This window comes from Pteronotus mesoamericanus, unplaced genomic scaffold (genome assembly GCF_021234165.1).
Source record: "Pteronotus mesoamericanus isolate MK-2021 breed Mesoamerican mustached bat unplaced genomic scaffold, CSHL_Meso_final contig_20, whole genome shotgun sequence".
NCBI classification, from domain to species: domain Eukaryota; kingdom Metazoa; phylum Chordata; class Mammalia; order Chiroptera; family Mormoopidae; genus Pteronotus; species Pteronotus mesoamericanus.
Genome location: NW_026555085.1, coordinates 47076250 through 47102997, shown reverse-complemented (window position 1 = coordinate 47102997; position 26748 = coordinate 47076250). Strand labels below are relative to the sequence as shown.

The following is a 26748-nucleotide window of genomic DNA, read 5'->3' as shown; positions in this document are numbered from 1 at the left end:
AAGTAGACACATTTTTTTTCTACTTACTTGTTTTGCTAACTCATATGTTGCTTAGAAATAGTAACTAACCTCTTTTGTTTTTCTTTTATTAGAGAGCTTCTAAAAATATTCTATTTTCACATTTTTCTTTAGTGTCTTTGACTACTTGTATTTTAGTTTGCTTTTCAGAAATTCATTAAGAATGTGCATTCTAAAATTTAGCAAATACTTTTTTCACATGTGATTTAAACAAACTTCTTCATAGATATATACCATATACTGAAATGTACACGAATTATGTTTTCAGTTTCAAATATTTTCACACAGTGAACAAATCTTTGGTCCTGCCACACAAATCTGGAATTCTACCAGTATATCAAAGACCCTGGATGCCCTCCTAATCTCTATCCTCTGTTAGTTTTCCCAGAGATTATCACTATCCCCACTTCTGTTTTAGTAAGTATTACATGTTATTATCTTTGAATTCTATATAAATGTAAAGAAATATTATATACTTTTTTTGGTGTTTTTGGCTTCTTTTTGTTAACATTTGTGCGATTAATCTCTTGTTACATGTAGACATAGTTGGATCATATTTATTATAGTATAGTCTGAATATACCATAATTATCCCTTCTATTATTGATAGATATTTGCGTTGTTTCTACTCTGGATTCTTGCTGTGAACATTTTAGTGCACACAGGTGTATTACTTTAAAAAATATATTACCTAGGAACAAAATAGTCAGGAAATAGGGCCAAATACATGGTCACATGACTTACGAAAAAGGACACACAGTAAACAGTGGGGAAAGAGTACTGTCTGTTTGTTAGTGTTTGGTCAGCTGGATCTTTTCCCCCTTTCCCAAAAAACCCAGAATTTATTTATAAAAAAATGTATGTTTATTCTTACATGTTTAAACTTCGGCCACCTTCAAAGTACTCTCTGTTTGATGCAATATACCTATTGAGACTTTTTTTTCCACTGCTCAAAGCAGTTTTTGAACTTGTCAATTTTGATGCCTTTTAGTGCTTCTCCCATTTTTTTGTTTCACCTCTTCCACGTCGGCAAAATGTTTCCCTTTGAGGACTTTTTCCATCCTGGAAAACAAAAGAAAGTCACTGGAGGTGAGGTCAGGTGAATAGGGAGGGTGGGGCACAGGGGTCATGCTGTTTTTTGGTCTAAAAATGCAGAACACTCAGCGCGTTGTGGGCAGGTGGGCTCATAAATCACCCGTCAGGAAATGGGCAAATGTGTTGAGTCTTAAAAAAAAAAACTCACTGAAGCCGAATTCAGCCTCTCACAACAATGACAGCTGGTACACTGATACAGACGGGTTCCTAGAACACTCACCTAGTGGTGGGAGCCTGTGCTATCAGGGACCTGCCCTCCAGAAGAGAATTCTGTGTTTTTGTGTGTGTGTGTGTTGGGGGGTGCCCCCTTTTGTATTCCATTGTCTGAATGTACCACAGTACATTCAGTTTTTCAGTTACCTACAGACGGAAATCTTGGATGCTTTCAACTTTTGGCAACCATGAGTAAAGCTGCTATAAATAATCCATGTGCAGGTTTTTGTATGGACAGTTGAGTAAATACCTAAGGAGTGTGGTTGCTGGGTTAAATGATAAGAGTATGTTCAATTTTGTAAGAAAACTGCCAAGCTGTCTTTCAAAGTGGCTGTACTATTTTGTGTTCCCACTAGCAATGTATGAGATTTCCTATTTCACATCCTCTTCAATATTTGGTGTTGACAGTGTTTTGGATTTTGGCCATTCTAATAGGTGTGTACTGGTATCTCACTGTCATTTCAGTTTGCAGTTTCTAATGTCATATGATGTTGAGTATCTTTTCATATGCTTATTTGCAATCTGTATGTGTTGGGTGTTCAGGTCTTTTGCCCATTTTTAAATTTGTTCATTTTCTTATCATTGAGTTTAAAGAGTTCTTTGTATATTTTAGGTAAGTTTTTTATCAGATGGGGTTTTGCAAATATTTTTTCCAGCCTGTGACTTGTGTTCTTTTCCTGACATTGTCTTTTGCAGAACAGTAGTTTTTAATTTTAAAGAAGTCCAATTTATCAATTATTTCTTTCATGCCTCGGTACTGCTGGGATTGTGCCTTAAAAGCCATTGCCATGCCTAAGGCCATGTAGATTTTCTCCTGTGTTATTTTCTGGGAGTTTTATAGTTTTGTGGTTTGCATAGATCCATGACCCATTTTGAGTCAAATTTTGTGAGTGGTGTAAGAGATGAATGAGGTAGAGTAGAAGAAAATGTCAGTAGAGTTGATAAATTTGAGGACCTTGGGTACTGGGACCCTGGGCAGATTGCCCATATGGATGCTGGAGCAGGGCGGCGGCCCTCATAACCAAGTGGGCCCTGACTCAGGTGCTGGAGGTCTTCTTGTGAGTTTGATAGATGGCGTTGAAAATTCAGGTTAAGGGTAAAGTAACTGGGGGGTATGACCGGAGGATTAGGACTTTATACAAAAGTAAAAAGAAAAAGTCTTGGAAATAGCTTTAAATTGCTGTGGTAATGCACATCCTATATTTTGGATGGGTCCTGTGTTTATTAGTTGCATAAGCTCTTCATCGCCTCTTCTAGAACTTGCCACTTTCACTCTTGGAGCTCTTCAATCAATGAGCCTCACCTTGCCTTCTCTGTTACATTTTCTGTTACTATGATAGACTCTTCCTACTTGAAATCTTACTATTAATGTCCTTCTCTTTTCTGCAGTTCCTTTGAGATGCTAAAAAGGCATTTTAGAAAAAAAGATGATTTATATTATTCCCTTTATCTTCTAAAGTATATAAAAATATACTTCTGGGGGATACTTAAGGTAAGGAAGAACAACATTTTAATTTATGAATACTTTATTCTAGTTCACAGGTGTTATAATAACAACTGTATATTTCTGAATTAAACTTTCCCAATAATTTGCCATGTTTCTTGGATTATTAACCAAAATAAAATAGGTCAAAGATATTAAAGAAATAGTATGATTATCTTTATTGAAACTTTTATTGTGGGTATAATTTTACTTATCAACAAAGAAATTTACAGAATCTACTTTTCTTCTATTTATTATGAATCTGAGAAAGAAAACTATCTGGCCACATAAATGGTTTTGGAGCGCTAATATGGTTTTCTTTAGAAGAGAAATAATTCAGTTTTGCAAAATTATATTTTTTACTGATTTTTGGAGAGACCAACTTAATATCATTAAAATTTTATTATCTATATTTATTATAACAAAATTATTTTCTCCTGTTGATTATGGTTTTTGCAGCACAATGACAAAAGGTTTTAAACTGATATGAGACCCTTAATGAATTGGTTGCTATCTGCATAGCCTTATTTTATCAGTAAATAAGCATTAATCTTTCGGATGACTAGATTTGGTTCCACATGGATAAAGTTAAATTGGGCTTCTGGTTAACCTGATGCCTTGAGCTTATATTCTTAATCTAGTTACTTTTTAATGATAGTGTATTTGACTAGTATGTTTTTAGGTGCTTAAAATATTCAGTAATAATTAGATATGGTACGTAGCCTCACAAAGATTTTATTTGGATAGAAGAAATCAAACTGTTAAATGGTGACTCATCTTACCTCTATAAAAATAAAATGTTTTGATTCTAATAGGTGGTGAGGACAGGGGTCATGGAGATAGACGTGGATGGTGAGGGAGTTGTAAGAACAAAGATGAGTTAGTTATGAGTTAGATGAGTTTATGTTCAGAGTTGTGCATAGTATCTGAAAGAAACAGGCCTAAGAGTGTTTGTCCAACTGGAGAAAAAAAATATGACTACCTCTTATTTTTGATGGGATGACCAGAAAAACCAAACTGGAAAAGACCCAAGAATGTAGCTTTTAGTCATGTCTAATATGTATGAGGTGAGATAAATATACTTGATCCAGAAATAAGGCAAGAAGAGGCTCAGAATTTCTGCACATCACGTTGGCTGTCCGAGAAGAAAAGCATTTACATGAAAGCCTTACATATACTTAGGATTCCTTTAGGCATATTAGACTAGAGTTATTTATGCTGTATGTACAAAGCTTTCGTATTCTTATTTGGAAAGAATGAGAGAGTAAGTCTCTCTCAGCCTGTGTGTCCCCCTCCACCCCCCTTTCCCAGGCTGTGACTGCATCCAGGAAAGAGTGAAGTTTTAAATACTCACACATCTAGGTCACCTTTTCTAAATCTTGGTGTATTGTACCTCAGTGTTTTATCAAGATATAATTAGATTTTATTACTGATTCTAGGAGGCTCCCAAAGATTTTTTTTTAATGTTATTTTCAAGAAGAATCTTGAATGAGTCATAGTTTTATATACTCCAGAATGACATAATAAATCCAGGTTGGTGCTGTTATTGTTACGTGCATTACCCTAACAGTATACTTCACTTAGTCTTACCTCTGAAACCTATTGTTTTGTGTCAAGTACCGCATCATAAACTGTGGGTTTCTTCTGCTGGTTCTATCCATTTCTTTTCTTCATTCACAAGGGCGGGGCACGTTCATAGAGTTCCCGGTCCTTGCCTCGGGACTGTGAGGGCAGACACATGTTCACATGTACTGTGTGCGCATGTGTGAACCCTGTGAGAAGGAGGGTGGGGCCTTTCTGGGAGAGGATGTAAAGGTAGATGCACTGAAGAGAAGTGGTAAAAATTTTAAGTTGCATGTAGAGATTAATGACAATATAGCTATGAAAGCAAGTATTCTTTAAGGGTGTTATGTAAAAGTCTTGTGAACTATGTAATTATTTGCTGCATTAAATTGTTAATAAATGTTTAAATACTAGAAATAAAGTCACTGTAACAGGTGTGACATTTTTGTTATTTTGTTCATGAAGTATTTTATACAGTAGTCTAGATATAAATCTTTCATCCTATTTTTATGTGATTTTGAACTTTCTATTCTAGCTTAAAATTGATAAAAAGAGTAAGGGAAATGTTATATGTTTTTTATATTATGGAAAACAAAGTTTATTTCTTGAAGTCTCATTCCATTTTCCTGGTACTTTATTAGGCTATAAAACATGTTTAGATTACAGATAAATGCCATTTGGTATCTCAGTATGGGTTGTCCTCATCCGGAGATACTCAGTGTCCATTAAAGATCTCATCTGTGGTGGCTGAACTGGGTCACTTTAGCCATTAACTGACGGGGCGACAAAGGCATCATTCTATAGTCTGCCATGTCTTGAGTAGCCTCTTGGCAATAATACCCAGCAGGGGAAGCCGTGTGCTTTCCTCCTGATGGCTGTGACTTGGAGGACAGTCTAAATTGTGGCAATTAGAGAAATACAGTGATAAAAAATTTTATTGCAGTGAATTCAGGCCAACTGCACAGTCCCCTACAACATTGCCCTTACTTAGACACCAACTGCAAATAAGTATGGGAGTCTCCAGGGGCACCCTCGCTTCAGACCTGCTGGCTACAAATCCTGGGATCCCCAGGGGCTCCCTTAGGTTTGATAATTTACCAGACAGACTCACAGAGCTCAGGAAAGCACTGTACTTAATGATTACCGTTAAAGGACATGAATTAAAGCTGGCCAAAATAAGAGCCATATGGGATAAAATCTGGGAGGGGCCCAAATGTGAAGCTTCTGGTTGCCCTGTTACCTATTCCTGGCTAATATGTGTAACAATATTAGAATATTGCCAACCAGGGAAGCTCACCCACATGTTTGGGATCCAAGATTTATATTGTGGTTTAATCACATACTGTCCTCATGGCTGACCTTTAGTTTCTAACCCCTTCCAGAGGTTTGGCTAATGCATTTAGTCTCCAGTTCCACTGGAGGTCAGAACTGATATGGTGTATTACATAGCCCCATCATAAATCATATTGTCAGACTCTCTGGCAAGCAAAGAGTCTCGTCAGGCAGGACATTCCAGGTGCCTAGAGGTCACCTCCCAGTAGTGGGGGGCAAAGGCCAGACATCTCTTTTGGTAGAGTTAGTGCTTCAGTACACACTTACTCAAAGGATGTATTTTTGAATGAAATAGATTGTTTTGCAATTTACCATATTGTTCTTCATTTGAAATTCTTAAATTATGTTTTACATATAAATATGATTTTCTTTTATGCTCAAATTGCAAACCTCTTCCTTGGTTTCTTTATCTCTGTAATTTTTATCCTTTTTCTTGTGACATTCAGACTAGCCACTCTTGTTGTTTAATTTTATTTTTAATTGTATCATGTGTTTATGGCTAAATATTCCTTCTATTCTTCCAGTCCTTCCAAAAATGCTTAGTATTCTTCCAGACTAGTGGGTCATGCTTTTCTACCCACAAAGAAAATACTCACCTATACTTCTTACCCAGCTACAATCTGGATAAACATTTTAGAAAACATTCAGGAGAGGTTGCCCTGAAAAAAAAAAGACTTAAAAAAATACATGCTAAGGAAACTTGGCCTGTAGGCAGTGAGGGGCACTGAAGGATTCTTAGATGTGACTGTGACACAACAAATTGTTTTTGAAAGTCAGTTCTAGCAGTAGTTATAGAAATAGTTTAGGGAAAGGAAGTGAACCTTCAATCAAGATCACTTAGGAACCTTTTACTGTTGTCCCCACTAGAGATAATGAAGACAATATGGGGTGGTTTGTGAGAAAGTTCTTAACTGTGAGTGATGATTTTAGCTTTAAAAATATCTTGCTTCTTTAATAATCTGTATATGCATTAAATCAACAGCTTATAAACTCTTATAATTTTTAATGTTTTTATTTTACACAACTTCTTGGGATATAATACATACCGTGTGTATTCTACCTAACCAATTTATATTGGTTTGTTTTTATCAATTTTGTCACTTTGCTATTCAGTTTATATTTATTTAACATGTTCGTTGAAGTGGGAATTTACTCTATACCAAGTTACTATAATAGATGTTGAGGATACAGTCATAATAAGATGTGATTCCTGACTTTAAAAAGTCCACAGCTCAATTTGGTAATCAGACAATCAGGTAGGAAAATCCTGTGAAGGAGGGAAGCACAGGTGCCCTGAGAGTACGTCAAAGGCGCGTACAACCCAGGCTGGCAATGGGAACCCCTGTTTTAGAAAAGCAGTTAAGAACATGGACTCTGGAGCCCGAATGATTTTGGGTTTTTAGTTCCTTTAGTTACTTTTCTGTTCCCTCAGAAATCTTTAAACATCTCTATTAAAAGCATTTATTGTAAAATGACTATTTTGTATGTATTTAGGTCCATATAAAAGTCATAAACTGGTGGGTCCCAGAAAGTTTAAGCTTATACAATATTTAAAAAAGATTGAATTTGCTTGTAGATGAGGATGCCCTCTCCAGCTCGTCATAGTTCTCACTAGCTCCTGTAATCTTTAAAAAAAAAATATTTAAATTCTTTTTTTTTTAGAGAGGGAGAAAGAGAGGGAAAAAACATCAATGTGTGGTTGCATTTCATGCATCCCCTGCTGGGGACCTGGCCTGCAACCCAGGCATGTACCCTACACTGGATCAAACTGCGACCCTTTGGTTTGCAGGCCCGAGCTCAGTACTGAGCCACACCAGCCTGGGCTAGTCCTTGTAATTTTATATCCAATCCCGTTCAGGCCTGGCAGGCATTCCGGCCTGGCACCTTGAGGCATTTGAATTGTGATTTCTGAGACCCAGACACTAGTTTTTCCAGAATAGAGACTGACTGGCCTCTCTAAAATCTCAGCACTTGATAGAGCAGCTGTCAGTAATTGGCACTAAATGAATGTTTGTTGAATGAATAAATCAATGGATGAATGATGTCTCAATTATGAGATTAAAAATAAGATTAACAACCATCAAAAATAAACTATATTTTCTAGAAAAATTTTGTTTTTAGATTTTCTAACTTGTCAGGAGGGTTTCACCAGAGTTATTTTGCTTAATTTTCATTGCAGTAATATGGGTGAATGAAAGAGCCAATGATAGTATTCTAGAGGATATTTATATTTTGATTAGCTAACTGTAACATTATAGTTGTTTAGGCATTATTGGTAAATAATAGAAATCAAATCATTGTTTGTAAATGAAGATAATGACATTGAATTTTTTTTAGCAAAAAGGATGAGTTTTGTAGAATGATTTTGTACCAATTAGAGGAATATTGAGGGTACAAAAGCACTGGATAATCTTAGTCTAAACCAGAAGTTATACATTGGGAAATGAAAGAAGAATAAAGAGTAATATGGAGGGAGAGGGGTTTGGTAAAACTAAACCTTGAATTTTAAGGGAGTTAATGAAAGCACACAAGAGAATCAGCAAATATAAGCTACTATATTGAGTCTTCTCAGGCAGTGAGTTGAGGTTATGTGGGGTTATTTGCTCAGAAAACATCTGATGTGAGTAGAATAGTCCTTAACAGAAAGGCAGATAGTTTATTCTTTTCTCGTTTAAGATTATTATTTTTCTATAATATAATGAATTGATGTTGCCAATTCCATTCCCAATTACATTGCAGACTCATTTTTTTCTTTATTTGTAGTCTTAAGCTACCATTTTGCTTATTTCTAAAAGGTTCCTTGCTATGCTTTGAAACTTTACGGCTTCTGTTTTGTTTCTCATGTTTCTAATTTCAGGCCAATTTGTATTATCTTTCTCTGCTTATGCATTTATAATGATTTTGTTTTCAATTACTTCCTGATTTATAGACATATAAAGTGTCAATTCCAGTCAGTCACCTGGTATAATCTTAGTTCCACCAATGGAAAGTTACACGCCTTCTGTAGGATATTTATGATGGTATTCATGATGCTATTATATACATAGATAAGCAAATATAAATTTTATAAGTAAAACTTTATAATATACTACCATGCTTTATTAATAACTAGTTGATATAGTATGCCTACTATTTTACCTTTTATCTATCTTTTATTTGGTGAAAAATAATCAAGAAAATTGTAATTCTGAAAAGGAATAATCCTAGGATCTTTAGAATAATTTACCCATGTTCCACTTCAAAGTTTGTCCAAGGTTTTACAATTAAGTATTTTAAAAGTAAGGTGTTTTTTTTGTTGTTGTTGTTGTTTTTAGAAGTATGTTAAAAAACATTTTGGTTAATTTAAATAGAGCTGTGTTTCTGAAGAAAGATGGAGTGGGAGAAAAGGCTAATTACATCATTGCATTTAATATTTTTATGGTTAAATTAAAATCAAGGTATCATTTAGGCATATTGGCCTAAGCTTATATTACCATTGGTTCCCCAAGCATCCTATGGCTAGGTGTGTTTCCAGCATTGGTAGGTAGTCAGGAAGTATACACCCAAAGGAACACTGAATGAAATTATATTTTTATTGAGGTGTTACCATTCAACAAATTATCTAAGAAAACTGTAGTACTTCTTACATAAGAATACCAGTGCATTTCATAAATTAGTTTTACTTAAAATATAGAAGAGGAAAAAATAGACTAGCTTAAAAGTGTAGGACATTCTATTTTGAGATACAATATTAAAGACAAAAGAATACCAAAGTGAGTTTTAAAATTATTTGATATTTAAATTATTAAAGTGAAACCTGACCTTTCAAGCCATGATATTTAACTAAGTCTTTAACTCTTTTTGGTTCCTTGATAACTACTTCTTCCCTGGAGACTGTGCCTGACTTAACCTGTTCTCTCAAAGGCTGCCCATCATCTTTGCTTTAGTACAACTTCCCTGTATTTCATTTGACCTATTTAGAACCCTGGCCTTACTATTTCTTTGAAATTTAGTCTCAATGACTTTATTCTAATTGAGTCACTTGCACTTTGGCAATTTATTCCTGGCTGTTATTCCTACTTTAAAATTTTAAGTTAGACTGCTTTCTAACTACAACGTCCATCTTAAAACTGGTGAGACATTTCATCAACTTTTCCTCCACCTAGTGAGCTATGAGCCTCTTCAGCAATGTCTAGGCCTGAGGTTTAGGGAAAGTGGTCCTCTTCATTGGTTATATAGTCTCAGTTCAAGTGTCTCCTTCTTGTGTCTGTAGTCCTAGTTTCTTAGGGTGGAAGCTAATATTGACTTGTGATCTTTCTTTTTTTCTAATTAGTCATTTAATACAATATATATTCCTGTAAGCACACGTTAGCTGTATCCCTCAAATCTCAATTACTTTATTTTCATTCAGTATGAAATACTTAAAATTTTTCCTTTTGATTTTTTTCTTTTATTCATGGGTTATTTAGAAGTGTGTTATTAGGTTTCCAAACATTGGGGACTTTCTAGATAATCTTTCTCTTACTGATATATAATTTAATTCATCGTGGTCAGAAAACATTCTTCATATTACTTGGACCTATAAATGTGTTGTATGCACTGGGGAAAACTGTATTTTCTCCTGTTGTTATGTGGAATGTCCTATAATTTTCAACTAAGTCAGATTGTTTCTGTGTTTGTGTTTTTACTGATTTTCTCTCTGTGTTTTATAAGTTTTTTCAAAACATCTTTACTCCTGTTCTTTGATTCTCAGTTCTGATACGGGGTTAATATCCAAAGTTTATAAAGAACTTATACAACTCATTGCCAATGTCCCTCCCCCCCAAATCCAATTAAAAAATGGGCAAAGGACCTGAATAGATACTTCTCCAAAGAGGACATACAGATGGACAATAGACATATGAAAAGATGCTCAACATCATTAATTATCAGAGATGCAAATTAAAACCACAGTGAGATATCACCTCACATCCGACAGAAAGTCTGTCACCAATAAATCAACAAACGACAAGTGCTGGTGAGGATGTGGAGAAAAGGGAACCCTTTGGCACTGTTGGTGGAAATGCAGACTGGTTCAGCCTCTGTGGAAAACAGTACGGAGTTTCCTCAAAAAATTAAAAGTGGACCTGCCTTTTGACTCAACAGTCTCACTTCTGGGGATATAACTTAAGAAACTCGAAACACTAATTTGAAAAAATATATGCACTTCCATGTTCATTGCAGCATTATTTACAATAGCCAAGATCTGGAAACAGTCCAAGTGCCCATCAGTAGATGAGTGGATAAAAAAAATCTGTGTTACGTTTCCTCAATGGAATCCTACTTGGACATAAGAAAGAAGGAAATCGTACCTTTTGTGAAAGCATGGATGGACCTGGAGATTATTGTATTAAGTAAAATAAGCCAGTCAGAGAAATACAAATACCATAATGAACAAAATAAACTGACAGAATAGTAACAAAGGCATGGATACATGGAACAGACTGACAGCTGTCGGGGGCGGGGGACAGTGAGAAAAAATGAAGGGAGTAACCCAAAAAATATATATAACACATAGACACAGACAACAATGTGGTGATAGCCAGAGGGAAAGAATGGTGGGGACTAGGAGGAGGCGGTGAAAGGGGTAAAATGAGGGCGGGAAGAGGCTATGCTTGGGACAGCAGGCAACATGATACTGTGTGCAGATGATGTTTTATTGACCTGTACACTTGAAACCTATATGATTTTGTGAAACATTGTCACCCCAATAAATTCAATTAAAAAAACCCTACTTGCTCAGAAATAATTAGAGAGCATTGGGTGTATAACTCCTCTTTAGTATGTAAGACATTGAGAAAACTGTCAATACTATTTTGTACTGTATATCCCTTGCAATGAAATTCTGTGCTTGAAAAATATAAAAAAGACAAAAGAAGATAAAGACAAAAAAGAAAGATTACATTTTTTCCCGCCTGAGGGTTTGGGAAAAACACAGGTAATGTATTTTGAGGATTCCTACACCCCCCCATCCCTCCGTCTCCAAGCAGGTCTCTCTGTTGTCTCCTTTGTTGTGTATGTACATTTATTTATTTTCAGAGAGAGGGGATAGGAAGGAGAAAGGGGGGGAGAAAAACATTGATGTGAAATAGAAACATGGATCATTTGCTTTGCATGCACCCCAACTGGGAACTGAATCTGCAACCTAACTAAGCATGTATCCTGATTGGGAGTCGAACCCAGCAGCCTTTTGCTTTGCAGGACGATGCCCAACCAACTGAGCCGCACTGGTCAGGGCCATATGTTTATTTTTTATTCCCTTTATTTATTACTTCCCAGAGTTTCTATTTTTACTTTGTCATTGAGACAAAGGCTTTCAATCCACAATGAATTTAATCCATATTAAAATTCCTTTTGTTCTGGCTCAGCAATGCATTTAAAAATGCGTTTTTAGTATTTTGTTCATCATTTTTTCTGTTGTGATTAGGACTGATATTCAAGGTATCTAGCCTTCCATGGAATGGAAATCCTTATATATTGAAAAAAATTTATGTTAACCTATGTTCCTCTAGACCATCCCTCTCTCCTATTTTGTATTTCAGGTCTTAAAATTTAAGAAAGTTCTTATAAAGTTTACAGCAATTTAAAATACTTTAAAAGTGATTATTGAATTGTATTTATTTTATAGCTACTTGAAGGAAATTTTGCCAAAGAAGTTAGCCATGAAATGGATGGACTTATTTTTCAGCCTACTGGAGTAAGTTCATTTGTGTGTGTGTGTGGTGTGTGTGTATATACATGGTGTACACAGGCATGTATACATAAAGTACATTTTTCTCAGACACATTGTACTTTGTATTGATTGTTCCTGTAATCACTGTTTTTTCTTGAAACAAACTGTTTGTTATAAAACATTTCACCTACACTGATTATATAAAATAGTGAAATGAACAGTTTTTTTGTTTTTCTTTCAGTTTAAGAAATGCACATGGCTGATCATTATTTTTCAAGAAAGTTTTTAATACAATAATTTTCTTATCCTTGAAAATGGATGTTAATTTATGTTTTCTTTTACTAGAAATCTATCAATAACCTTATGTTAATACTTATTTCTTACTGTAGGCCAATATACCTTTAAATATTAATATTTCTAAAACTTCATTTTGCTAGGGATGAGTAAAATTCAAAGAGTTATTTATACTTGAAGAAAAATACATTTTTTTGAATATTTAGTCCATGTCAAATTTCTGAAACTCACTGAAGGACTTCCACCAACTTGTCAGTCACATCATTTATTTGGAGTAAGCTTTGTTTTACTCTATAGCAGGGTTTCTCAACCTCAGCACACTGATGTTTTTGGCATGGTAATTCTCTGCTGTGGAGAGCTGTCCTGTGCATGGTAGGATGTTTAGCAACATCCTTGGTGTGTACTTACTAGGTGTAGATGCCAGCGTTACCTCTCCTTCTTACATCTCCATTCACTGCTTTATTTCCCCTGGAGAGCAAAGTTGCCTTCACCTTAGATCCTGTGCTTTAATACAATGAAATTTATTTTAATTACTGTTATATTTTGACTTTAAATCTTGCAGTCTAGGGAGATTAAGCCTGGAAAAATACTGAAATGCCACTTACCCCAGATTTAGTGATTAGAAACTCTGGGAATGGAGTCCAGCAATTTGTGGTTTACAAGCTCTCCGAGTGAGTGACGCATGTTCAAGTGTGAGAATCACTACTTTTTAGGAAAGAGATGTATTTCCTGTGCTACCCTTCAGCATGTGCTGCATTTTGCCTTCACTAACTCTATACTTAGAAATTAGGGCATTAGCTTGTTGTGAAATTAAATAGAGAGGCATCAAGCTGGGTACTTGGAAAAAAAGGAAGGAGACTAATATTTTTGAACGCTATGTATTAAACACTAGAGTATATATGCTGTGCATATATAGTAAAACTCTGCTATTATGCAAATTAAGATAAGTGTGATATGTGATTGGTTTCTGTTTTCCTCCCAGCACTCTGTGCCAAAGACACAGAGGGAAAATCTGTGGTTGAAGGAGGAGGACATTGAGAAGAGTGAGGCTGGGGACAGAACTTGTAGAAAATGCTGTCTTGGAAAGATGGAAGTTAGATCTTTTAAGTTTCAGTATTTTTACAGGCCTAATCTCCCTAGGCTGAAAGATTTAAAGTCTAAATATATAGGAGATCTCACCAAGGTGGAGGCATAGGTAGAAATGCTTTGCTTCCTCACACAACCAAAAGAAAGATAATAACCAATTTAACAACAAAAAATAACCATAACTGCCAGAAAATCAAACTGCGTGGAAGTCCAATGATGTAGGAGTTAAAGAAACATTCATCCAGATGAATAGGAGGGGTGGAGATGGGCAGCTGGGGTAGAGAGGATGTGCAGCAAGGCGGTGGACCATGCAGGCTGAAGTGGGGGCTGACTGACCAGGTGGTCCCACATTTGCATGCAGATAAGACGGGAAGAACAACTGGGGAGCAAGACAGACTGCGAAACCCAGGGTTTTAGTGTGGGAAACTAAGGACTCAAAACCTCTGGCTGTAAAAACCTGTGGGATTTGTAGTGGCGGGAGAAACTCCCAGTCTCACAGGAGAGTCTGTTGGAAAGGCCCACGGGGTCCTAGAACATATACAAACCCACCCATCTGGGAATCAGCACCTGAAAGGGCACAGTCTGCTTGTGGGAAGTGAAGGAAGCGATGGAAAAGGTGGTGAGAGCTGAGCAAAGGCATTGTTCCCTTTTGACTCCTCTCCCACAGACAGCACCACAACTCAGTGAAGATGGTTGCCCCACCCTGGTGATACCTAAGGCTCTGCGCCTTAAACATAACAGGTGTGCAGAGACAAAGAAATATGGCCAAAATGAAAGAACAGGTCATCACTCCAGGAAAAGAACTAAGCGATGAGCCCTGGCTGGTGTGGCTCAGTGGATTGAGTGCAGGCCTGTGAGCCAATGGATCGCCAGTTTAATTCCCAGCCACGGCACATGCCTGGGTTGCAGGCCAGGTCCCCAGTAGGGGGTACATGAGAGGCAACCACATATTGATGTTTCTCACCTTCTCTAAAAATAAATAAATGAAGTCTTAAAAAAAAAAAAAAGAACTAAGTGATGAGATGGACAGCCCATCAGATGCAGAGTTCAAAACACTGGTAATCAGGATGCTCAATAATCAGAATTGATTGCTGCAAAATGAAGGTTATACAAAGTGAAAAAAAGGAAAATATACTGAGAAACAACAGTGAGGGGAAGGAACTGGGACTCAGATCAAAGATTTGGAACAAAAGGAAGAAATAAACATCCAAATGGAACAGAATGAAAAAACAAAAATTCCAAAAAAAAGGAGAGGCTGAGCAACCTCTGGGACAACTTTAAACATTCCAACATCTGAAACATAGGGGTGCCAGAAGGAGGAAGAGGAAGAGCAAGAAATTGAAAACTTATTTGAATAAATAATGAAAGAAAACTTCCACAGTCTGGTGAAGGAAATAGATTTCCAGGAAGTCCAGGAAGCTCAGAGAATCTCAAAGAAATTGGATTCAAGAAGAAGCACACCAAGGCATATCATAATTAAGTTACTGAAGATTAAAGATAAGGAGAGAATCTTAAAAGCAGCAAGAGAAAAGGAGACAGTTACCTACAAAGGAGTTCCCATAAGACTTTCAGCTGATTTCTTAAAAGAAACCTTACAGGCAAGAAGAGGCTGGGAAGAAGTATTCAAAATCATGGAAAGCAAGGACCTACATTTTAAGATTATTCTGTTCAGCAAAGCTGTCATTTAGAATGGAAGGGCAGATAAAGTGCTTCCCAGATAAGGTAAAGTTAAAGGAGTTCATCATCACCAAGCCCTTATTATATGAAATGTTAAAGGGACTTATCTATGAAAAAGAAGATCAAAAACTATGAACAGTAAAATGACAACAAACTGACAGCTATTAACAACTGAACCTCAAAAACTAAGCAAACAACTACAACAGGAACAGAATAACAGAAATGAAGATTGGAGATCACATGGAGTGTTATCAATGAGGAGGGCGAGGGGGAGAGAATGGGGAAAAAGGTACAGGGAATAAGAAGCATAGTTGGTAGGCACAAAATAGACAGGGGTCGGTTAAGAGCAGTATAGGAAATGGAGAAGTTGAAGACCTTAAATGTACAACCCATGGACATGAATTAAGCTGGGGTGGAATGCAGGAGGGTAGGGGGGTGCAGGGCAGAAGGGGGATAAAGGCGGGAGAAAAATTGGGACAACTGTAATAGCATAATCAATAAAATGTACTTTAAAATACAATAAAGATTAAATTAAAAAAATAAAGTCTAAATACAACTAATTAAAATAAATTTCATTGTGTTAAACTCATGGTTCAGACCCATGCAAATGTGAGATTTTAGTGGCGTGTACGAGAAGCGGCCTGACAGGTAAGTGAGTCTCTGTGATGCCTTCTAGTCAGTTAATTTATTAGTCTGTTCCCATTGTGTTACCATGCTTGATAGAACCGAGATTTTTAATGGATATGTGCTAAGGCAAGACTCCCTGTTTTTTGCCAGTATTTTCTTAAATACTTGTGGATATTTTGTTTACCATGTAAGTTTCAGGATCAGTTAGACAGATTACCCAAAATTTCTTGATGGGAGTTTATTTGGAATCGATTTGAATTTAGATTAATTTGGATAAAATCGATTTTTTACAGTGTTAAATTATCTGAATGAATAGTATAAAGCTCTTTTCAGGTCTTTTTCTGTACTTCAATTGAGCCTAAGTTTTTGCTTGTTGTTAACCCATTTTTTAGATATTTAGTAATTTCCATTTTTATAGTAGACGGTGTTTTTAAAAAAATTTTCTACTTCTAGTGTACGGTCACATTATTGATTGATTGATTTTGTTGATTCAACAATTGTGCTGAACACTCCCAGTTCTCATAATTGTCTACTTTTATATATTGGCCAGGACCTTTCGTACTGGTTGAAACACTGACTCTTACTTCGATGGGGGAGAGGGAGACGTTTATACTTTATTTTCAACCCTAAAGGAATGTGGTTAAATTTTCTCCATTAAGTATGTTTTTGGTAAATTTCAATTAGAATCCTTTTATAATGTTAAAATTTTGTTTCTATTTTTTTCTTTTTTTAAAAATTTAATCTTTATTGTATTTTTTCCCCGTTACCATTTAGTCCCCTTATACTCCCCTACCCCCAGCACTCACTACACTGTTGTCCATGACCATAATTTTTTTCCTTTTTGCTCAATCCCTCCCCTTCCCCCGTCCCCACCCGCCGCTGTCATCCTGCTCTCCCCCTATGAGTCTGTCCCCATTTTCCTTGTCAGTTCAGTTTGTTCATTAGGTTCCACATATGAGTGAAATCATATGGTATTTGTCTTTCTCTAACTGGCTTATTTCAATTATTAATTTTCTCCATGTCCATCCATACTATCACAAAGGGTAAAACTTTCTTTTTTTTCACAGCTGAGTAGTATTCCATTGTGTAAATGTCTTATAATTGTTTTATCCACTCACCTACTGATGGATACTTGGGATGCTTCCACGTCTCTGCGAGTGTAAATAATGCTGCGATAAACTTAGGGGTGCTTCTGTTCTTTTAAATTAGTGTTTTGGGTTTCTTTGGATATATTCCTAAGAGTGGGATTTCTGGGTCAAAAGGCGGATCCATTTTTAATTTTTTTAGGTATCTCCATACTGCTTTCCACAGTGGCTCCACCAGCCTGCATTCCCAGAAACAGTGTGAAAGGGTTCCTCTTTCTCTATATCCCCATCAGCACTTGTATGTTGATTTACTGATGAGGGCTACTCTGACAGGTGTGAGCTGGTATCTCATTGTGGTTTTAATTTGCATTTCTCTGATGGTTAGTAACATTGAGCATCTTTTCATATGTCTGTTGACCATCTGTATGTTCTCTCTGGAGAAGTATTTATTCAGGTCCTTTGCCCATTTTTTAACTGGCTTGTGTGGTTTTTTGGTGTTGAATTTTATAAGTTCTTTATGAATCTTGGATATTAACCCCTTATCAGTTGTATCAGCGAATATGTGTTCCCATTTCACTGATTGTCTTTTTTTGTTGTTGATGTTTTCTTTTGCTGTGCAAAAACTTTTTAGTTTGATGCAGTTCCATTTTTTAATTTTTTCTTTTGTTTCCCTTGCCTGGGGAGATACATCCAATAAAATATCGCCATGAGTAATGTCCAAGATTTTGTTGCCGATGTTTTCTTCTATGATTTTTTTTTAATGATTTCAGGTCTAACATTTAAATCTTTGATCCATTTTGTATTTATTCTTGTGTATGATGTAAGAAGGTGGTCCAGTTTCATTTTTCTGCATGCGTCTGTCCAATTTTCCCAGCACCATTGACTGAATAGACTACCTTTAGCCCAATGTACGTGCTTGCTTCCTCTGTCAAATATTGGCTATTAAGGTGTGGGTTTATTTCTGGGCTCTCTATTCTGTTCCATTGATCTATGTGTGTGTTTTTATGCCAGTACTTGGCTGTTTTAATTACTATGGTCTTACAGCATTGTTTTTTTTTTTTTAAATTTTATTTTAATTTATTTTTTCAAGTACATTTGTCTCTGCCAACCCCCCACCACTTTCCCTTGCCCCCTCCCTCCTTCCCTCCCTCAGCTCTTCCCCTTTGGTTTTGTCCATGAGTCCTTGCTATATGTTCCTTGACTTTCTCCTTCCCTTCCTTGTCCCCGCCCCCCCTCCCTCCTTCCCTCTTGTCTTTGTTGATTTCTTTTCCTTTCAGTGTTGCTGGTCTTATTTTCCTTGCATCTTTGTGTTGTTGGTTAGGTTCCACTTATAAGTGAGATCATATGGTATTTGTCTTTCGCCCCCTGGCTTATTTTGCTTAGCATAATGCTCTCCAGTTCCATCCATGCTGTTGCAAAGTTTAGTAGTTCTTTTTTTCTTTCTGCTGCGTAGTATTCCATTGTGTATATGTACCATGACTTTTTGATCCAATCATCTACTCGTGGGCATTTAGGTTGCTTCCAACACTTGGCTATTGTAAATTGTGCTGCTATGAACATTGGGGTGCATAGGTTCTTTTGAATTGGAGTTTTGGTGTTCTTAGGGTATTACAGCATTGTTTGATACTAGGTAGCGTGATTCCTTCAACTTTGTTCTTGTTTCTCAGCATCTCTGTTTCTATGCAGCCCTTTTTGTAGTTCCATATAAATTTTTGAAACAATACTTCTAGTTCTGTGGCATACAGTGTATATCATTGGACTCTTGATAGGAATTGTGTTGAATCTATAGATTGCTTTGGGTAGTATGGACATTTTAATGATGTTACGTCTTCCTATCCGTGAACATGGTATGTGCTTCCACTTATTTGTATACTCTATTTCTTTCTTCATTGTCTTATATTTTCCAAGTACAGGTCTTCATGTCCTTGGTTAGGTTTATTCCTAGGTATTTTATTCTTTTTGTAGCAATTGTGAAAGGGATTGTTTTCTTAATTTCCCTTTCTGTTAGTTTGTTATTGGCGTATAAAAGTGCAATTGATTTCTAGATATTAATTTTGTATCCTGCTACTTTGCTGAATTTATTTATCAGTTCTAGTAGTTTCTTGGTAGAATCTTTGTAGTTCTCTATGTACAGTATCATGTCATCTGCAAATGATGACAGTTTTACTTCTTCCTTTCAAATTTGGATGCCTTTTATTTCTTCTTCTTGTCTGATTGCTGTTGCTAGGACTTCCAGTGCAATGCTGAATAAGAGAGGTGAAAGCAGACACCTCTGTCTTGTTCCTGATCTTAAGGGGAATGCTTGTAGTTCTTGCCTGTTCTTGAGTATGATGGTGGCAGTGGGTTTGTCATATATGGCCTCTATTATGTTTAGGTATGTTTCCTCTAACCCCACTTTGCTGAGAGTTTTTATCATATGTAGGTGCTGGATTTTATCAAATGCGTTTTCTGCATCCGTTGATATGATCATGTGGTTTTTATCCTTCATTCTGTTTATGTGGTGATCACATTTATTGATTTGTGTATGGTTTGTACCAACCTTACATTCCCAAAATAAATCCCAGTTGATCATGGTTTATGATCTTTTTGATGAATTGCTGTATTTGATTTGCTAATATTTTATTGAGTATTTTAGCATGTATATTCCTCAGGGATATTGGTCTATAATTTTCTCTTTGTAGTGTCTTTATCTGGTAGTGGAATTACAGATAATGTTGGCCTTGTAAAATGAGTTTGGGAGCCTTGCTTCCTCTTGAATTTTATGAAATAGTTTGAGGAGAGAAGTTAGTTCTTCTTGCAATGTTTGGTTAAATGCACCTATGAAGTCATCCAGTCTAGGGCTTTTTTTTTGTTGGGAGTTTTTTGATTATTGCTTTAATTTCGTTAGGTGTAATCTCTCTGTTCAGATTCTCTGATTCTTCCTGATTTAGTTTTGGAAGATTGTATGTTTCTAGGAATTTATTCATTTTGTCCAGGTTGTCCATTTTTCAGCATAGTATTTTCTTACAGTTGTTTGTATTTCTTTGGTGTCAGTTGTTTATTTCTCCTCTTTCATTTCTGATTTTATTCATTTGGGTCCTCTCTTTTTTTTTATCAGTTTGGTTAAAGGTTTGTCAGTCTTGTTTATCTTTTTCAAAAATCTAGGTCTTGAATTCACTGATCTTTGGTATTTTTTTTTAGACTCTTTATTTCATTTATTTCTGCTCTGATCTTTATTATTTCCTTCCTTGTACTCACTTGGGCTTTTTTTGTTGTTTTTTTTCCGAGTTAGTTAGATTGTTTATTGGAGCTTTTTCGTGTTTTTTTTTGAGATAGGCCTGTAATGCTCTGAATTTCCTTTTTAGGATTGTTTACCCAGTGTCCCACAGATTTTGGATTGTTGTGTACTCATTTTCATTTGTTTCAGGGTATCTTTTGATTTCTTCCTTGATCTCATTGTCACATTCATTGTTTAATAACATGTTATTTAGCTTCCAACTCTTTGCGTGTTTTTCAGTGTTCTTGTGATTGATTTCTAGTTTCATAGCATTGGTCAGAGAATTTGCTTGATATGATTTCAGCCTTCTTAAATTTATTGAGACTTGTTTTGTGTCTCACCCTGTGGTCCATCCTAGAAAACATTCCATGTGCACTTGAAAAATATGTATATTCCGCAGCTTTGGGATGAAATGCTCTAAAGATATCAATTAAATCCATTTGATCTAGCGTGCAATGTAAGACCACTGTCTCCTTGTTGATTTTCTGTCTGGAAGATCTATCCGTTGAAGTTAATAGGGTGTTAAAATCTCTGACAATGCTTGTATTTCTGTTGATCCCTCCCTTTATGTCCATCAAGATTTGATTCACATATTTAGGTGCTCCTATGTTGGGTACATAAATGTTTCTTAGGGTTATATCCTCTTGTTGGATTGTTCCCTTTATCATTATGTAGTGTCCTTCTTTGTCTCTTATTGTTGCCTTGATTTTAAAGTCTATTTTGTCAGGTATAAGTACTGCTACCCCAGCTTTCCTTTCTTTCTATATTTTCCATCCTTTTACTTTTAGTCTGTGTGTATCTTTCAATCTGAGATGTGTCTCTTGGAGGCAGCATACATATAGGTATGGTCTTGTTTTCTCATCCTCTCAGCTACCTTATGTGTTTTGGTTGGAGCATTTAAGCCATTTCCATTTAAGGTGATTATTGATAGATATGTACTTAGTAACCATTTTATTGTTAAACTATTTTCATCTTTCTTTCTCTTTTTCTTCTTTTTAAAGCAAGACGTTTAACATCTGTTGCAGTACTGGTTTGGTGTTAACAAACTCCTTTAGCTTATTCTTGCCTGGGAAGCTCTTTATTTCTACTTTGATTTTAAATGACAGCCTTGCTGGGTAAAGTAGCCTTTGTAGGTCCTTGCTTTACATCAGTGATCACACCACTCTGTTCTGGCTTGAAATATTTCAGTCAAGAAATCAGATGACAGTTTAACTGGTGCTCCCTTGTATGTAACCACCCTCTTTTCTCTTGCTGCTTTTAGGATTCTCTCCTTGTCTTTAAGCCTCTTCATTCTAATTATGTGTCTCAGTGTAGGCCTCTTTGGATCCAACTAGTTTGGGATTTTCTGAGGTTCCTGGACTTGTATGTCTTTTTCCTTCACCAGATTAGGGACATTTTCATTCATTATTTCTTCAAGTAGGTTCTCAATCCCTTACTCACTGTCTTCTGGTATTCCCATGATGCAGATGTTGTTAATGCCCCATGTTATCCAAAATGTTTCTTAAGATCTCCTCATTTTTTAAAATTATTTTTCCTTTTTGGTGCTGTGCCTGTTTTGTTTTTTTTTTCCCCTAGCTTGTCTTCCAAATCAGTGATGCAATCCTCTGCTTCATCTAACCTAGTGTATATTCCTTCCAGTGTACTGTTTATTTCAGATATTGTAGTCTTTATTTTTGACTTGTCCTTTTTTGGGTTTCTGTGTCTTTTTTCATGCTGTTGCGTATCCTTATAATCATTATTCTAAACTCTATCTGATAAATTGCTTGCTTCCATTTCATCTAGTTCCTCTTCTGGAGAATTCTCTTGTTCTGTCATTGGGGATCTGTTTCTTTGTCTTCCTATTTTCGCTCCTTCTTTGTATTTTCTACCTTTGTTGTTTAACTGGTCAGTGATATAGCCTCAAACCATAATCAGCAGCAGGACTTAAGCACCACAGGGTGGGGCAGATAATTCCTGCAGGTCGGGTTATTGCTTCCCCTCAGGCTGATGCCACTTGGTGAGGAGTGCTCTGCCTGAGAGAGATGGCTTCAGCAGTATGGAGAATAAATCAGGACAGGTTCCTGGTGGCTGTTCCTTCAAGTCTCTCCCCAGACTCTCCTCAAGCAACTCTAGAGCACTCTGCCCTCCCTTTGCCAGAGCCCCAGTAAGTGGCTGAAAACGAAAATTTGTTCATTGGCTGTTTAAAAGGTTTTCTGCATCTCTAGCTATCTCTCCCTGGCCGACAGAAACCCTGCTGCTTTTCACAGTTGGATGTTCCTTCCTGGCTCTGGTGTTGTAGGCCGGAGAACCCAGGTTGGGGCTTAGACCCCACACTTCTAAGTGGGAACCCCCCGGCCTCTGAAATATCCCTCCGGCACTTCAGCTGCCACCTGTGGGAGCCCAGCCAGCCCTCTCACACTGCCTCCACACTGCCTACCAGTCTTGTTGTGGTGAAGTGGTTTCTTCTGTCTGTCCTTGTTTATAAGGCTTCTCTGCAGTTAGTGTTCAGTCGGTTTTTCTGGATGATTTCTCTACAGTTTAATTGTAATTCCAGACTGGTCTTGGGAGGAGGTTAGTGTAACTTCCACTTACTCCTCTGCCATCTTGGATCTCTACCTTGTTTTTATTTTGCAAAGGTTTGTTTTGTGTGTGTATCTGTCAGTTATAAATAGGTTTCAGTAGTTAACAAATGCTTTTTCTGTTATCTGTGCCTTTTCTGTTAAAATTATCATGCCATTTTTCCTTTTTATGACATTCTTCTAGTAAATTACAATAATTTTCTTATTTTGATTTTTTGCATTCTGTTATAAATGCTACTTGATCATGATGAATATAATTTTTAATATACCTTTGGATCTGGGTCTTATCATTTCTTGAGGATCTCTGACACCTTCTTACAGTTTTCTCTCTTTTTGTATATTCAAAATAAAATAAGTAATATTATTTTGGAAAAAATTATATAAGTTCCAAGGAATATATAATAACACCTATGATATTAAAAGTCAATTAAAATATCATGGCTTACATGGAAAAATAGAGCTGTCTCTTCTCCTACCCTTTCCCACACCCAAAGTGCCACTCCTAGGAGGCAGTCATTTTTGTTGTTTTACCTGCTTTTTTCTTCCTTTATTTGCAAAATCTATTTATGCTGTTCTTTATTGCTTTTCCTTTTTATACATGATCTACTTTCTACTGTTGAAGAACAAGATTGAGCTTTCTAATGCTACCAACACTCCTTCACCTTTCCTTCTCTGTATTATATCATTATAATTATATCACATGTTTGGTTAAATGAATATTCAGTGTTCTTATTTCGTGACATAAATATTGTTCACATCTGAAATAACTAGTATATTTTTCTGTTTTAGAAAATTTTTTTCTTTGCCTAGGGTTAGGAATTGCCTAATCATTTGTTATGATTATTACTACTTCTTCCCTTAAACTCTCTAAAAGAACTGTTAAATTTTTTTAATACAGTCACATTTATCAGGTAATATATCTAGTCCAGTTTTTACTTGAAGGCATTCCTTCTGAAGCCCTCCCTTTCTCTCTTCCTTCTAAATCACAGTGCATTGCAATATTGAGGAGATGCCTTTTTACTTTCTAGGTCCTTCCTTGAGATTTTTAACTTATTCCATGTCCTGATTCCAGAAATGTGAAATTCTCATGAGTTCATAGATTGATTCTACTTTTTGTGCATTTGCTGCCTTTATTACTACTGTATGTTGACATTGTTGAAGATAGGTATTTCTGAGTTACTGCTGTTAGTTTGATGGAAAAGTAGTTGCTAGTTCCTTCTCTGTTATCTTAGGCATGAACACATGCCTAAGAAGAGTCTTGCAGCTCTTTAGGCAACACTCACATATACACATGCACATCACAAAATGACTTCTCTGTCATTACTTTTAGACCAGCTTGGTCAAAGGGATTTCTAGCCTCATCTACACCTTTGTCTAAAATTAAGTCTTTCCCATGACATTCTAGGTCCCGGTCACCAATCCGTACCTTGCCTTTCACTGACATGGAGTTTCTTAGCTTCTCTGATGCCAGCTGATCTCATTCTGAGGTCTCCTGACCAAGAGAGATATAATATTGTGACTGAAAAGAGCAACAGTTTGGGTCCTAATAAGATCTTTGATTTCTGTGCATACTCAATCTCTCTGCTGATGTCCATTCCATAGAACTAATGGAGGAGGAGTGGTTTGCTTTTATGAAGCCAAAATTAACGTTATTTGCTATGTTTCCTCTTGAACAGTTGTTACTTAATTGTCAAATATCTTTTAAACTGAAACAGGTTACTGAAATAATTTTTCTCAAGGCAAAAAAGATCTCCTTTGAACATATTTGCCAATGATACATCTGATAAGGGGTTAATATCCAAAATTTATAAAGAACTCATACAACTCAACACCAAAACAAAACAAAACAAAACAAAACAATCTAATTAAAAGACGGATGAAGGACCTAAATAGATACTTCATATATTTACTAGAAACATCCAGTAGATGTGATAAGATCTCAACCTCACTAATCATCAGAGGGATGCAAATTAAAACAACGAGATGTCACCTCACACCTGTCAGAATGGCTATTATCAAAAAATCAACAAACAACAAGTGCTGGTGAGGATGTGGAGAAAAGGGGAACCCTCGTGCAGTGTTGGTGGAATGTACTTGGGTGCGGCCACTGTGGAAAGCAGTATGGTGGGTCTTAAAAATTAAAAATGGAACTGCCTTATGACCCAGTGATTCTATTTCTGGATATATATAGAAGGAACCCAAAACATTAATTTGAAAGAACATAAGCACCCCTGTGTTCATAGCAGCTTTATTTCAGTAGCCAAGCTGTGGAAGCAACCCAAGTGCCCATGCATAGACAAGAGGTTAAAAAAAAGTAGTGTACAATAAAAAATAAAATGTAAAAAAAACAAAGTAGTAGTACATATATATTATGGAATATTACTCAGCCATTAAAAAGAAGGAAATACTACCTTTTGCTACAGCGTGGATGAACCTAGAGGGCATTATGCTAAGTGAAATAAGTCAGTTAGAGAGGGCTAATACCACATGATTTCACTTAGATGTGGAATCTAAAGAACAGTATAGATGAACAAACAAAACAAACAGATTCACAGATACAGAAATCCGACTGATGGTTGCCAGAAGGGAGGGGGACTGGGTGAAAAGGTGGAGGGATTGAGAAGTACAGATTGGTGGTTACTAAATAGTCACAGGGATAAAAAATATAGCATAGGAACTATAGACAGTACTATGCTGTACACCTGAAACGAATACAAAATAATATTGAATGTAAAAAAAAAAATCTTCAAGATGTCTTGCTGTTTCTTATGCTAGTAAAATAGCTACTACCTTACTAAATACCTGTTGTTCTGTTTTCATTTTATAAAAACTGTGGGCTTCCTTAACGTTATCTCCTGTCCTAATTTATCTAGAAATGTCCAGTGTCTAGGATAGTGTTTGGCCCAGTAGGGCTTAGAAAATGTTCAGTAAGGAAATGAAAATGTATTCTTATGTTTCCCCCTAGCCTTTCCAATTTGACTGATTTTATAGTTTACCAATATAAACAATATCTTTTGAATTTGTCTATTTTATCCTTCTTGTGGCATATACAGATGAATATTCTGATTTATGCTGTTTCTTTTTTCTTTTAAAAGTCTTTTCAATGACTTTAAATTCACATTTGTTTCCTTGCAAAGAGTCCAGAATGCAAATACCCATTCTTCATGAAATAGCAACATGAGCTTTGCTACTTTTATATCCTCCTCAGAGACATTACAGTGGGTTATAAGTGGTCTCTGGTTGAGATAAGCCACTAAATATTTCTTTGCTTTTCCAGTTCTTCATCTGTAAAATGTACAGACTATAGCAGTTTAGCTCTGAAATTCTGTTTTGATCATATGATAATCAATATATGTGACTATATTATTACATTAAGCAATACTTAGGAATTCCTTCTTCCCCCCAGCTGGTATGGCTCAGTGAATTGAGTGCTGACCTGTGAACCAAAGGGTTGTTGGTTCTATTCCCTATCAGGGCACATGCCTGGGTTGCAGGCCAGGTACCCAGTAGGGGGCGCACAAGAGGCAACCACACATTGATGCTTCTCTCTTTTTTCCTCCTTTCCCCTCTCTCTAAAAATAAATAAATAAAATCTTTAAAAAAAATTAGTTCTTCCTGCCAGTTTCTGTGAAAATGTATTAGGTAAAGAATTTTTTAATTAAAGAGAAAGAAAAACTCTTATTTTTACTCTACCTTCCTAAAAACAGTATATCTCTTACATAGAAATGGAGACAGTTACAATAGATAAAAATGACTTTTTATGAAGTTTAT

General features: G+C 36.1%; 1 protein-coding gene across 2 annotated transcripts in view; it reads left to right on the top strand.

Annotated features, from left to right (window-relative positions):
* Positions 1 to 26748, top strand: part of RNGTT (RNA guanylyltransferase and 5'-phosphatase) — a 245740-nt gene that overhangs the window by 100322 nt on the left and 118670 nt on the right. For both annotated transcript variants that reach the window (XM_054569701.1, XM_054569700.1), the window contains exon 12: positions 12350 to 12418. In XM_054569701.1, coding sequence (XP_054425676.1) covers positions 12350 to 12418 — 69 coding nt within the window. The remainder of the gene's footprint in view (positions 1 to 12349; positions 12419 to 26748) is intronic.